We start from the raw sequence: 15,143 nt of genomic DNA on the forward strand, positions 1-15,143 counted from the left end.
ACACTGCCCATCTGGGATCTGGGATCCTTTTGGGAAAGGGAGATTTCTTGACTTAACATTTGCCTTGTGGTGGGGTGAATGGAGGAATTGTCGGGGGGCGGGGGTGTATTTTGACCACGTTCCACAATTCACATATGCTCCGTAGCAATCCTATATGAGGTTGGCAGGAAAGGCAACCTTGCTACACACTTTGTTCTGATCAACATTTTGTGCCACCAGAAAGAGGTTAGTCACCAATATTAAAAATATTGGCCAGTGTGGAGACTGGGCAATGAAGAAGGCCTAAACCTGGATATTTCAAATGGGCAATAACCACAGTGGGCAGGAAGCTCATCTATGGAGTTGAGCACGGTTAGGAGGGAGTTAACTGCTGTGCACTACAGAAACTTTTACTCACAGCCTCGACAAACCCAGGAACCGTACTTCCTAAACACCTTTAGACCTGATAGACATAACCTGTCCAACTGGCTCTTCATTCATGGTTCCCGAAATGTACAACCTAACAGCAGGGACCCTGTCCATGTCACAGACATTGCTTCCGTCAGGTGAGTGAAGTCCTTCTTGCTCCTGCCTAACATCACAATGGTGGTCAATGCATTACCACCCTTCCACAATAATCCTAGGCACTCAAGTTATGAATTTGAAGATTGAAAGTAACATTGCTAGAGAACTAGTCACATGAAAGTAACATTCTTTTCAGTAGAATAGCAATCCTGCAATTCTGTACGAGACTCCTCTTAATTGAATAGTCAGTTGTAGCCTTGCTCTATTTCAGTTGGGCCAATGCACCCAATAAATACTTACAGTAGCCGGGCCAGTACTGGAAAAGTAGTTTCTCCTCTTCTAGCCCTTCCCACTCTTATGACTATTTCCAAGCTAGTGAGAAAGGAAAAAGGGTTCAAAGCAGACCTTTTTATTTATTTAACCCATTTATATTCTGTGCTGTATTGTACCTATTTGAGCAGTCTGGTCCAAGAGTAATTTGACCGTACCCAACATACAACCATTTGTTTCTTTGCAGGTGCTGGAAAAAATACCCATTGTCAAGCGATGGCTTACCCAGAGAAAGTCCCTGCACATCTTAACATGGGTTTCTCTATTTCCTGTGGCCTGAAGAAACTACACTTCAGACGGATCATCTCACATTAATCATCTGTAAAGCATCCATCACTGCAATATCATGTGCAATAAATGCAGACGACAGGGTATAACCTATCAGGAAATGACCACATCTGGAGAAAAAAGGAAAACAATATGTCCACCTAGAGACCCATAAGTGGCACTGTGCTACATGTATGGGACATTTGTAGAAGTGTTCTGTTTTTTGTATAATTCTAGAGCAGACATTTGAAGTGGTTTCTGGTTTGGCCTTGCTGATTTTCCCTTTAGTTATTTACTCATAACTCATGTATCCAAATAATAACCCCACAAATACAATTAAAAGGTATTTAAATCCCTCCCCTGAATAGTTTTGGCTTTCTTCAGAACCAACAAAATAAAAATGCAATAAAGGACTGAAAACACTTTAGAATTGTATTTTTTTTTAATAGGAATTTTAGCTTACAAAAACCAAGGTGTAAAAAGAGTAAAGATTTACAAAACAAAATCATAAAAACATGATTCATAATTAACACTCCAAAGAAGTCCTGTTCCAAAGTATTTAAACATGGACTTGCCGTCTGTTTATTCCAAGTGAGTGATAAAAATGCCTAGGAGGATGCTAACTTGTACAGGAAGTCTATTCAGGCAGATTTCGGAAGCTGGTGTGCTTGAATCTCTCCTTTAACGAATCTGAACTGTTTGTTGAAATTAAGACAGAACCACACTGCTGGTTGTGGCTTTTGGCAGATTTGCTCAATCCCAGGGGCTGGGCAAAGACTTTAGTATCATTCTCTCCTGAGTAGAACACACTACAAATCTGAGCTATTCTAGGGCCTAACAAAGCTTCATTCAGATGGGACAGCATACTGCAAGTCCCTCCAGTTACTGCTGATTGCATTCCTCGTGCTACCTCATGTAGTGCTACTACAACAGATAAGCAGATGGCTATTGCATGGGTAATCATGTGTTGGTAGGAGTGCAGTCGAACCAGACAGCTCACTATTTGCTAATGTCTTTAAGGCTGGGGTACATGGCTAAATATGTCTTAAAGAAACACACATATGAAGTACAGACAAGTGGCAGAATTGCTGCAGTCATGTTTGCTCTAAAGGATGATGTGCTCCATGCTATGGCCAGTATATAAATAAATGTTACTTAGTTAAAATCCTGATTGTCCATTGTGAGTTTCTTTATTAAATTGAGAAACAGAAGAATCTTCAGAAAACCTTCTTCAAATAGATCACTTTCAGGAATTTTTTTAATGTTTTGCCTTTTTTCCTCTTCTCATAGTCAAAGTATAGCATTACTTAAGCAAGTGGATGCAATTAACCTTTCTTTAAATCATCCTTTAGAGAGAAAGGTAAATTTTGTCCTATGTATTTGGAGCACGCTCCTTGAAAGTTTTATGTACACAGAAGTATGTACAAATTCTCAGGTCTCAGGAAGGCTGCCTGCCTGTTCTAGAGTCAGAATCCAGGCAGTATTAACTTGCCAAGGCATGATAGAGGTTTGCTCTGTAAATTCCTTTTGTTAAAATGTTCCTGAGGAGAGCAACTGTAGCTTCTTTTCTTTGGTCGAATTGGCTGACTTCACAGAAACTATCCCTTTGATTCAGATCAAGCATGTTACTCTGAAGTGATTACTCTTGTGATCATGATCTTTAATTAAATTGGTCTGGAAAGGTCGTCCAGCATGTTTGTTTTCTGGATATACCACTAAGGGGTGGATGGTAAAGCTGTGGGAATTCACATGCCTCACAGATTTCTGCCACCACTAATCTAAGACACATGTGCCAGGGTCTTGTGCAAAAACAAAGGTTTTTTTTGAAACCTCAAGCTGCCATTGGCTTCCAAAGACCTATCCAACAGGAGGTGAATGGCTGGTTTCACCAAAAATAAAAATACCTTAATCTGGAATGTGAAAGGAGCAGGCATGCTCAAGATCTGGATATTGTAACCAAGAAAGCCATCTCAGAGTTGAGGCGTCATCAAGGTTGTGTTGCATCTTCTCTTAAGGAGACAATGGGTCCTTGCAAGGTCCGGGTAGCACACACTTATTGCTTTCTAAATTGGGAGCCCAATTCAGAGATCTTCTCCAAGGCTAAAATACAATCCCTTCACCATTATGCATCTTTGTATTTCTTTCTTTAAAAAGGATACATTCTGCCTGCTTATGTATGGCTATTTAATTGTAGTTCAGGCTTTAAAAAGGAATGATGTTTTGTCTTAAAGTAACCAATGTTTGGAAATAATTTTGAAAATTGATTTTGAAAACAATGTTCTGGCTTCTTGCATGTGGAGATAGCTCAGTGTTTATGAATATTTATGCTGCTCATGTTGAAGAACTCCTTTTCTTATCTGTAGCCAAGCCTTGCTATCCCTTGGAGTTCAGCATTACAGTCCTGAACAAGAACATATTCATGAAGATTGAGGGTGTACTTGAAAGGCACATCTAGGAGCAAGTTCTGTGAGTTTAAGTAGAGCTGTCACCCACTCCTTGGCTTGAACTACAGTGGAAATTTCACCTTTACACAGAAAAATGCATTTCTGAACTGCCTTTTGTTACTCCTGCACGTTCCTCCCGTTAACTAGGGCAGTGTTAGTTAATCAACAGCAAAAGCTAGACAATGGTGGGTGAAATTATATTCTAGCTAATTCTGTAGAGCAATAAACGACAATAGCAACAATTCACCTGGCAAAAAGCACAATGAGACTACATTTCTTCCGGCTGTGGTGTTGCTGGTTTGTTACGTCTATTCCCATCCAGCTATCAAACGTGGGCATAAATAAAGTGTATGAGCCTAAACACATGAAACAATATACTGATGTTAATCCTACGTTATTCAGAAGAAGAAAAAAAGATCTTTTTCAAAGGGTATTAAAATAGCCGATGCAAGGCACCCCATTCATGATTATAAATGGCTCAGCACATTTTCCTCATACTAGAATAATTCTTATGTTATATATCACTTATGCACAAAAAAACGTAATTTATTTTGGTAGCTATCAGGCACTGTGTTTCCCAGAAATTAACATACAAAGCTAGCACCTTTCACAAGAATTTGTGTAAGGATATTAAGCCATGGGATGCCAAATCACATGCACAAAACCACTGCACCTACAGGCTTGTAGCAATTACGAACCTGTACCCAATGGAATAAGGTAAATACACAGATCTCATGGCTGCGCTGCCACCTCAAACACTAACTGACTGGTCTGATTGTATCTAATATGCTTTAAACGTCAGAATCCACAAAACGTAAGTCAGCTAAGACAGAAGGAACAACATATGTAATTAGATACCAGCCTAGAGCTTCAACATACACACACTAACATAGACTCCTCCCAGTAAGACTGAAAACTTCTGAATCTGTGGGGCAGTGACAGCACCAGTTAAAAATTGCCCAAGTGTATACATCTGCTTACAAATACAGAAGACTCAACGTGCAAGTAAGATCATCTCATTAGAAGGTCTGTATCATGAAATAAGCCACATCCCTGCTTAATACTAAAACAATGTACAGAAACAAGTGTATAGTTTAAAGCTCCAGCCTTCGAGCACAACTAGAGGTAAACATATTCAGCTAAGAAAAAATACCTTTAGCCTACCTGCACCCAACCTCGTGTGCCCACAGAAGGAGGGGATGAGGCGGTGAAGAAAGTAATACAAATTACTGCTACGGAGACTCATTCTTGATAGTACAACGATTCAATACGTGGAACTGCGAACAGGTGTGGCATCACATCACGTTTTAAATACTGTAAATATAGAGGGTGGGTTCCTACCCAGGCCTCAACATCTTGGAACGGATTTTCTAAACAAAAAAATGTTAGTTGTAAGATAAGTCTTGCGTTACTTTGACAAGGAGGTGAGAGGCTCGCTTTTAAGGTAATGAATATGCAATATCATAAATAATGTTGAAGGTTAACCAAAAGGAACAGGTCTATGGGTATCCATGTAACCTCCTTTCAAAGGGTGCACAACTTGTGCCAAGTCAGTGTGGCACCTTTGCCTATCTGCCCCTATCTGTAATACAGCATGGATGCAAGTCTAATTGTTTCCTCATTTGCATTGGGCCACATCACCATTCAAATGGAAACACCCTGTTGAGACTTTAACTTCGGCTCTATGAACCTCTACTCTATTACAGAAGGCGCAGTGTAAGTGTCTACGTTCCATACAGTATTTCCAAAGTGCACTTGGTGTAATGTGGACCCCGGAGATCAGAAAATATAGCATCTTGCTGCAGTTCTAACTGCTGTCCGGCTTAGTGCTGTCGGCGTTGACCCCAAACCATGTAACAGAAAGTCAGACCACATGACCTGGCAAAGAGGATCCCTGGCTCTCACCACACTGCAGGAGAGAGGATAGTGTTGTAGTTAGAAAACCGTGTTGGATGCAGAAGTAATGATAGAATGATATAGTTAAGCACTGTCAAACACAGAACTGGGCTTAAATGATGTTGATTTCCCAATGTTGTGGAGTGGCAAAATTCAAAGACATTCTAGCAGAAAGATGTATGTAGATAACGTAAAACAAATGGAACCTAGTTAGAGAGAACAGTTGTCAGCACAGCAGAAATAAATACTAGGACAATGTTTTTTTTTTTAAGTCAGTAAGACCAATAATAATGAGTTTAACAAGTATAAGTGATCTCGGCTGGATAGGATTTACTAATGAAAAGGCATCATTCAGGAAAGGAAAGGTGCAATCCCCCGAAAAAAAATTATTTGTCAAACAAAGAGAAATTGTTTTCATAAAGTGCTGATGTGGAGGAGTGCAGAAGGGAAAGGTAAACGAACCAGAAAAAAAGCAAAATCACTTATGGATACATTGGCAAATGTTTGGCAATGGAAATCATTGGAAATCGGATCCAAGACAGTCATGGAAGAAAGGGACAGAAACCAGCACAACTAAATGTAAGCTGACTGAAAAGTCATGCACTTCCATAGAGACTAGCAGGTTCATGGCAGAACCTTTCATCCTTCTGAGGTTGAATGTGTAACGTTGACTTGATTAATAAGTTTGTAGTTCAGTTTGAGATGTATGCTGTAGTCCTTCTTTTTAAAGACCGATGCACCAAGTGGCCTAGATGAGGTAGAGTAAAAAATATAGAGGCACAGCCTGTACTAATGACAATCTTGAGTATTTGAGACGGGGGTCTAATCCCATGTAGCGAAAATTAGAGTAAAGAACTGAAATTAACAGCCATGTGGTTTGAAAATAATGGTTTCACTTATGACAACGACCAGTGCGATATCATGAAGTTACAGTATTCCAAAATCCACAGCAACGACAGCCAAATAAGCTATTCTTGGACTAGGAGTATTTACATCATGAAAAAGCTATGGATGTGGGCTGCTTGGATATCGCTTGTTTGGTGTTACAGACAAGTCTCCTGAAATACAACTATTCTTAGCATTGATACTTGTATGGTGAACTACGTAAACCAATGTGTGATTGTAAATGGACCTCTGTCAAGGGAAGACTAGAACATGTCACGTGAGATAGCCTAAAGGGCTTTTTTTTTTTTTAAATCGCCATAATCAGTGAACTTTAAAAGGGAATGTATGCAGACTGAAAGGACGTCAAGAAAAGCAGGGATGTAATCGTAATGTGGGGGAAGTGTACAAGGGGTTGTGCTAAACTGGCTTGCCACTAATATTTAATATTAGTCTTTTAGGCCTTAAGGGGGTTATTTTATTTACTAAGGCGTCCTAAGGCCTGTTCAAAGCACTGCATCAATTTACTAACCATTATAAAAGCCTGCGTGTTACAGAAAATGATGCAACATAATGAAAGCACCCATATAGTCCTCCGATAATTTTGTCCTATGTCTGTTTCACAAAGCCTAAAATCTGCTGCAAACATACATGACAAGTAAAACCCTGGTGACTTCCATTAATGTAGTCAAACGACATGCTTCAGTGTACATAGTTATAGGAGTGACAGTATGGCTCCTAGCACAAGACACATTAAGTGTTGATGTGGTCTTAATACTGAGCACACTGCCAACAACGTTGCAGGGGTACAGACTGATTTGGAAGACCTAAAAATAAGGCAATTTGCTTCCAATTTCTTGAAACCAGGACAAATGTAAATGAATCAATGCCCCGGTGTGAAATCATGTGGTGCAAAAGTCCTCGAATGCCTCTGGTGCCAGTGCTATAACTCAACAAGGATACCAGTTTGCCCCAGGCCAAATCTACCTTTGTTGAGTAGTGCAATTGGACAATTGCAAGCTGAACCAAACTTTCATCCCCTAGTAAAGAAGTAGTTCCTTCTCAGTATTGTGCCTTGAACACAACAAAGTACTTTTCTTGCTTCAGGAACGAAGCAGTGTCCGCACTGGTTTCTTCAAAGGTACTTATTGCCCTATTGTTCTGGCACAGATAGTAAGCACAGCTGGAGAGAGCATCATAGAACTGGCCCCTTCTTGGACATCTGCTATTCTACAAGCCAATACGGAATGAAGCATGGATTCTGTTAGCTCTACCACAACGCCCCTCCCCCCTCCTGGAGGAATGTAGAATTTATTGATTTGAACCTAAGTCATTTGGTTGAGGAAATGCAACATCTGCCTTTGAGCACCAAAAAAACGAAATGTGGTTAAAGAGGCAGGTTTAGTTGCCCACAGATGGCAAGCTTGAATCAAGCCTACGGGATAGATATCTCTGTGGTAAATTTAATTAGGATATTGGCAATTGAAGAAGAATTTTGTTCCTGAAACTAATCCTTCAGATTAGGAATCGGCAATAGCAAAGAAAGAAGAGCTTACTCAAAGGCACAACAATGAACAGTTCAGGACAGAACATCCAGAATTATAGATTGTTGTTCAGAGAAGCTGCTTTATGTCTACCCCTGAGGAAATACAGAAAGTTCCTCCAAAGGCTAGTTTCCCTCTGGTGAGCTGCATTATTAGCCTCAGTAAGATAAAGTGAGAGTTTTTGATTTTTGGCAAACCTGCGTCTGCCAAACATTTATGTCTAAACAACTGTACATACAGACAGCAGCTCTTTAGTCTCAAGTGCCAAGCCCATTTTTACTACCAAGGAGAAGGTGATACGTCCAGCCTAAACTTCAACCTGCGGATGGGTCAAGCTCTGATGGCGGTGTGGTAAACCACAGAAACTTAATGGAGTGCAACTGCTTAAAAAATTCATGCATCTCGGGCACCTCTGCAACCTGTGTTCACACTTTCCTAAGAGTAACAGTTTAAAAATACATCCAGAACCGGACTGCTTCCATGTCATGGACATTTGAGCCTTGTTTTCAGGATTGGGTATATTGTGATTTGTAACGTTTTACCACTTAATAACTTCAAGTTAAAGATGCTTCTACATCTTTGAATGTTCATCAGAATCTGCCTACCATTTCAGAATCGCTCAGGGGTGAAAGAATGGGTCAGTCATCACCCAGTCAAGAGGCACATGCACAACTAAAAACCTTAAAGATGATCAACAATTCTGAGCAAATGCATCAGATGATCAAAGTAGCCATTAATTCTACTGTCCAATCTGGATAACACTGAGGAGAGTGAGGCCGAGAGGGGCAAATGAGGCAGACCCCAGAGACAAACCAATGAAGAGTTCTAATACTCTGGGCAAAAGTTTGAATACATAGGTAGGAAATGCCATATGCCCTGCTCCACATTGGCAGAAAAAGGAGCAATGTTTTCTAACAAAGAGAAAAAATATCAAAATGAAAGTGCTTAACACATACTAATAACTAGAGCTTCGAAATAAAAGCTACTAGTGAGACTATTCTCACACTGTCTGACAAAGAAGCCTTTGTCTCCCTGCCTGCAGTGGTTTTTAAAGCTACACATCCATTTGGAAGAGCTGAGGGCAGAGACCTTATAGGCCAGCAGCCATGGCAGTTTCTTTCCTCACACATCAATATGGGCAATCCACACTAATACTGCAGACCTACATGGAATCAAACATGAACTCACCACTCAGTCAGGGCGAGAGTTGGCTGAAACATTGAATCTGCAGTGACAGGTCCCTATGACAGCTTAGCCAGTTCAACGATGTACTAAAGATAGTACACACTAACTAGGGGCAGGGCTTCATATCGCAAGCAGTCAACTGTCTTAAAAACGATGGAAATTAATTTGAATATCTCGGATTTCAAAAACAATTTTTCTAGTTGACCTCATATTCTTGGACTGTAATTATTGGAAATAATTTACACAGTTCTTGGTCATACTGTGAGGAGTTCTGTCACTGACAAATAAGGGGTAAGGGTTTTATGGACTGCCACGCAAATCTGAATGGCCTATGGATACAACCTTTATAACCTTTAAATTGTAGGGAACCAGCTAATAAGTTAACATTTCGAAAATCTGGCCCAGATGTCCACACTAAACTACAAACATTACGAACAGCTCTCGCCTTGAAGTCATTAAGTCACTCAACGGATGAGAATACCTTACTGCAAAGACAGCATGCCTGGACGGTCATCAGTTCATATGGGAAAAGGAAGCCTCAGGAATATTTATCAGCCTATTTCTCACTTACCCTAAAACATCAATTTATGAGGCTGCGTCTGGGCATGTGGGAAACAAAAGACTTAATCCCAGCATGTAAGGATAAAAGGGAAAATCGAGATTGCAGACTATGCGGATACAAAGATAAATCTATTCAACACATTTTTTGCGTATGCCCAAAGTTATTAAAGGAACGCAGTCACTATTAAAAACACTACTGAATAGTTTGAATATACGATCATGTAGAGAAGCCGTAATCACCTGGCTCGGCAAGACCTCAATCCCCCTAGTACGCAGGGGGGTGAAACTTTTAAATGTGTATTTAAAGGAAATCGGTTGAAACTCTGTGGAGAGCGAAAAAGATTTGTAAAAAATTATCGGACAACCAGAAAATCTCAAAGGAGTTACATTCTGTTTAATAACCAGGATGTTAGAAGACATGAACTTCGTAAACCTTAGTTTTAAATGAAATTTTAAATTTGACGCACAAAAGTACCTTATAGATTTACTTTGCAAAATTCTGCCAATGATTTTGTGTGTTTATATGTAGTAGTACTATTTAAAAATGTCATTTGGTGTAATGGTTTTTGTTTTTAAAAGACCGATCACCGAAAATAAAATCTTGAAATCTTCATATGGGATTTTACATTCTCAGTGTATTCTTTAGGACAACAGCGATGAATGCAACAAATGGACGCTACAACACCTACTCTTAAGGATGCATAGAAGCAGACGACCAGCTGCAGGAATACGTTGAGGGGCATATAGTTCCTTGGAATAATCATATCCCTTTGGTGTTGCAGTTCTTAGTTCCTGCAGCACCCCAGCAAAGCCCACCTCGATCTTTCAGAACACAAGTGTGGTTTCTATAGCACAGGCTGATTAGTCATCTGATCCTACAGAGAAGTGCCATGTTTTTGCAGCACATATCGCCTTGGGGATTACAGCTGTCCAGTCCATTGTGAGTACTGCAGCACAAAGCACCTCAAATATGCCTACAAGAGAGGTCCCATGTCCATGAGCAATGAACGTCTCGATCCTACACAGAGGTGCCATGCCCCGCAGTACCTTGCAGACTAGACCTACCATGTAACACAGTCATTGCCATCCTGCAGCGTGCCATGTAGTTATACAATACACAACAGAGCACCTTCTTGCCAAAGAAACCGCCCACGCAGTCTGTACAGAGTGACAATTCAGCCTGTGCGATTACTGTGCACAGTAACCCTTCAGTATGAGTATATGAAGTAACACTTAGGTCAGTGATATTTCTTTGCAAAGTATGGGAGATATTTATGCATAGTAACTTCTCACAGTCTTGGAGGAATTCGGGACAAAGCAACCATTCAGTCTGTGTACTTAAAACTTCAATCTGAGGAATTGTTGTGCAGGGCAACCATTCAATCTATGAGATCACTGTGAAGAGCATCATTTTATTCTAGAATAAACGCAGAGCAAACTTTCATTCTATGATCTCTCTAACAACAGACTAACCACTCAGGCTATGTGACTCCTGGGCGGCGTAATCGTTCCAACAGAAATGTGCGATTTCTGTGTAAAGTAATGGTTCTTACAACATGTGCGATTCCTGAGCAGAGTAACTTTTCACACAGCCTAAGGTAATCCTGCGCAGAGTAACTCTTTGCACAATAACATACTAAACATTCAAACGATGTGCGGGGTTACTGCACTTACTACACAACATGTACTGGTATGCACAAACTAACCATTCATCCAGGGTTACTGGGCATAATAACCATTTACACAATAGGTAGGATTGCTGCTCATACCAACCAGTCACACAATCGAGATTACTGCACACATTAACCATTCACACAATAGGTAGGATTTCCATGCCTACTAACTATTCACACATTAGGTAGGTTTACGGCTCATACCAACCATTCATACAACATGTAGGGCTACTGTGCGAACTAACCATTCACACAAACTGTGGGGTTGCAGTACAGAGTAGCCATTCACACTTCTGGCAGGGTTACTTCATGTACTAATGATTCAGACCACCTGTTGCATTACTGCAGACTAAGGATTAACACAACCTGTGGCATTACTGCAGACTAAGGATTCACACAACCTGTTGTATTGCTGCAGAAGACGAAGGATTCACACAACCTGTGGCATTACTGCAGATGAAGGATTCACACAACCTGTGGCATTACTGTGGACGAAGGAATAATACAACCTGGGAGCATTACCGCAGATAAAGGTTTTAAACAACCTGTGGCATTACAGCAAACAAAGGATTCACACAACCTGTTGTATTACTGCAGACAAAGGATTCACACAACCTGTGGCATTACTGCAGACGAAGGATTCACACAACCTGTGGCATTACTGCAGACGAAGGAATAATACAACCTGGGGGCATTACCGCAGAAAAAGGTTTTACACAACCTGTGGCATTACAGCAAACAAAGGATTCACACGACCTGTGGCATTACAGGAGACGAAGGATTCACACAACCAGTGCCATTACAGGTTTCACACAACCTGTGGCATTACAGCAGACAAAGGATTCACACAACCTGTGGCATTACTGCAGACGAGGGAGTCACACAACCTGTGGGGTTACTGCAGGGACTCAGGATTTACACACACACTTACTTCCTGGGTACTACACCAACTAAATACTAATACTGTTTGTGAGGGTATGCACCAAATAACCCGCATCCACAATAATAGGAATCATTTGGCGCCTAAAAAAACTTGCAGTATGGAAATAGTTTAAACATTGACCGTTTAAAGCCTTAAATAACTTCACGACAGACAGCTGTCCTACATAGCAATTCTCCCCACCCCAGCTCCTATTTCTGCACGTTCGGACAAATGCTTGATAAACTAGACTTTTTTTTATTTCTCTTTTGAAATGACTTAAGAGGCGCTCGGTTGGCACCGCCTGTGAGTGCCGCACAGATGCCGTTGCCCTACTTCAGTGGGTATGGCCAGCTCACCATAACATCTACACGAGAAGATGTCTTTCTGCGGAGAACCCTCTGAACCTACATGGTGAAGAAATGGAGGAACACGGAGTTTATTTTTCCTTTTCTTTCTTTTTCTATAAAAATGTTCTAGTCTGCGCAGAGTCCGACAGCTTGGCTGCCCCATTAAGGAAGTGTCCAGTTCCCGTCACTGGTTCGGGATTGCACCTGAGCTGTAGGTTGTGTTTGCTATCCCTGCGTTGCCTTGCACACATGACCGTTGTGTGTAGAACAAGATGTAGGCCTGTGTTCTGCAGACCTCGTCCACGCTGCACATGTTCAGCCTCGAGTCGTTGCAGTGCACCCAGAAAGCTAGAAAAAACAGATGACAGATTAGCAGTTGCACAGGGTCAGCAGCTCTTCTTCCATCATGTAAACTTGAATACTGCCATTGGATGCGGAACACATTCAATATTTAAAATGCAAGTCTTTTAGAGTCCATAAACCGGGCTTGCGCTTTAAGCAAAAACACAAGCACAGGCTATGCTGGACATCGAAGATTCATGCTCCAGGGCACCAGTCTGGCAGCATCAGCACGGCTCGCACTCCTCTCTGAAGCACCATGAGGCCCACCATACATAGAGTTCTACAATAGGTGATCATGCTTGATGAAGACAACCATGATCGTAGGTTACAAGTTACAAACCTTACCTTCACCCTCATGGGAAGTTCAACAAAACCACTGCCTTTAAGAACAGCTGTACCACTGCTCCAGTGCCACCTGCACTACATGACACCTGTGAATTCCACTTCCAACATCATCTACAAAACCAGAGGGCACATATTCGTGCACTGCGGGGTGCAAACTTGCCTGCCCGAAGAGTTTTTCTGTTCACTTTTTCTTTGAATATTTTCTGCCTGATCCAGGCATTGTCTTCGCTCTCTGTTTTTTGTTTCCTTCCACGTTTTTACCCCTTCACCTCGCTTAACCATTGTTTGCTGCACTTCTTCTTGCCATCTCCTTTATCTGGAGCCTAGTGTTGTGTCTCTCTTACTTCACTCACTCTTTCTCCTTGACTGTCATTTTCTGCCCATCCCAATTTTTGCCACATCTTCCCTCCCCACTGGGTCTTGGTTTTTAGCTCCCAACCCGTTCTCCCAGATCCTTCACTGCCAAATAAGCTAAGTTTGGTGTCCTTGCAATTTGCTTCTGCACTAAACGCACAGGCATCCGTCTCACCTGGACTGCTTCTAAAATCGTCTTCTGTGAACCAGGTTAAATCTCTTTGAAATTCATATCTCAACTAAACCTACAAGACGTTTTCTGGAAGTTGGGTCAAATTTCTGCATGCCTTTTAAAACACACCTGGACTACCCAGATCTGTGTTTTTGATATAGATTTCAAAACCATATACTTACAGAGTAAACATCCCTGCTTTGGTTGAACTCGCAAATTATGCTGTATATAGTTGCACTCCAGGTAAATCGCATTTGAGGATTCCTCTCAAATACATATGTGCAACCACGATAAATCATGTGTTCTCTGTATGCTACGTCACAGTTGACTTTTAAACACATACCCAGAGCCTCAACAGTTCTTAACATGCACTACAGAACTCTATTTTTGGACATGAGTGAGGAACAGATGTACTAAGATTAGGTATTGTAATTTCCTAATTGAGAGTTTCTGCTAATCACAACTATGAAATCGCTATTCCTAAAGTATGAAACTTGAGTTTCAATTAGCGAATCCTAGTGGGTCGTAAATCGACCTACCTCATGAATATTAATGAGGTAGATTACTTTTTGCAGCCCATTAGGAATGATAAGCATCACAGGGATGGTGGCCTCCTGGCTTCAGCAGACCACCATGTCTGTGATTGCGTTATATAAAGTGATCTATTTTTCTTTGAAATGCAGTACATTTTCCTTAAGGGAAAATGGGATGAGTTTCAAAAGGAAAAAATGAAACATTTAACATAACTTTTTAAAAGAGCAGGCAGTAGGACCACTGCCTGCTCTTAAAAAATATTTGTGTTACAGTCTCAATGGGGAAGGGGTCCCATATAGACGCCTTCCAATTGCGAATGGGTTAGCACCAACTTTGGATTGGCGGTAAAATATTAATGTTTTGCGACCGGAATTTAGTCACAAAATATTAATACTGCAAATCAGTATTTGGAAGGGATACCCTAAACACGCTCCTTCCAAACACCAAATCGCAAACCTAAATTGCGATTTAACAACTTACCAAATCACAATTGCCTTCTTTACATTTCCAAAAACATTTTTGCAGTGGCAAACTGCCCAATTCTGCAAATCGGAATGTTTGCAAACTCAGAAAATGCTTTGTACTTCTGGCCCCAAATCTGAGCATGTACTTTCTACATCTGATTCAAATGCCCTTTCATTCTAGTAACGTTGCATCCCTTCACCTCCTAGAACTTGAATAATTCTCAAAGGTCACTCTATGCAACAATCTAAATCAATTCCATAATTTTTGTTATCACTGATCCAGTAATTTAACAGTTGGATTCTGAAAACATAGTATGTTTCTGACATAGCGCCCCTGTCTGCATCTTGCCAAAGGTGATATGCCGATAGGGAAGCAT

General features: G+C 40.9%; 1 protein-coding gene and 1 long non-coding RNA gene across 6 annotated transcripts in view; one reads left to right on the top strand and one right to left on the bottom strand.

Annotated features, from left to right (window-relative positions):
- LOC146871976 (uncharacterized) overlaps positions 1-1,606 on the top strand; it is a 522,926-nt gene extending 521,320 nt beyond the window's left edge. Inside the window, exon 4 of the long non-coding RNA XR_014981287.1 lies at positions 1,022-1,606. This is a non-coding gene — a long non-coding RNA (uncharacterized LOC146871976). The remainder of the gene's footprint in view (positions 1-1,021) is intronic.
- LOC146871979 (ubiquitin carboxyl-terminal hydrolase 49-like) overlaps positions 1,525-15,143 on the bottom strand; it is a 507,658-nt gene continuing 494,039 nt past the window's right edge. For all 5 annotated transcript variants that reach the window (XM_085652728.1, XM_085652768.1, XM_085652756.1 and 2 more), the window contains one exon: positions 1,525-12,903. In XM_085652728.1, the coding sequence (XP_085508854.1) occupies positions 12,740-12,903 (164 nt within the window). In that variant the 3' untranslated portion in view covers positions 1,525-12,739. The remainder of the gene's footprint in view (positions 12,904-15,143) is intronic.

Source organism: Triturus cristatus, chromosome 1_1, assembly GCF_964204655.1.
Source record: "Triturus cristatus chromosome 1_1, aTriCri1.1, whole genome shotgun sequence".
NCBI lineage: Eukaryota > Metazoa > Chordata > Amphibia > Caudata > Salamandridae > Triturus > Triturus cristatus.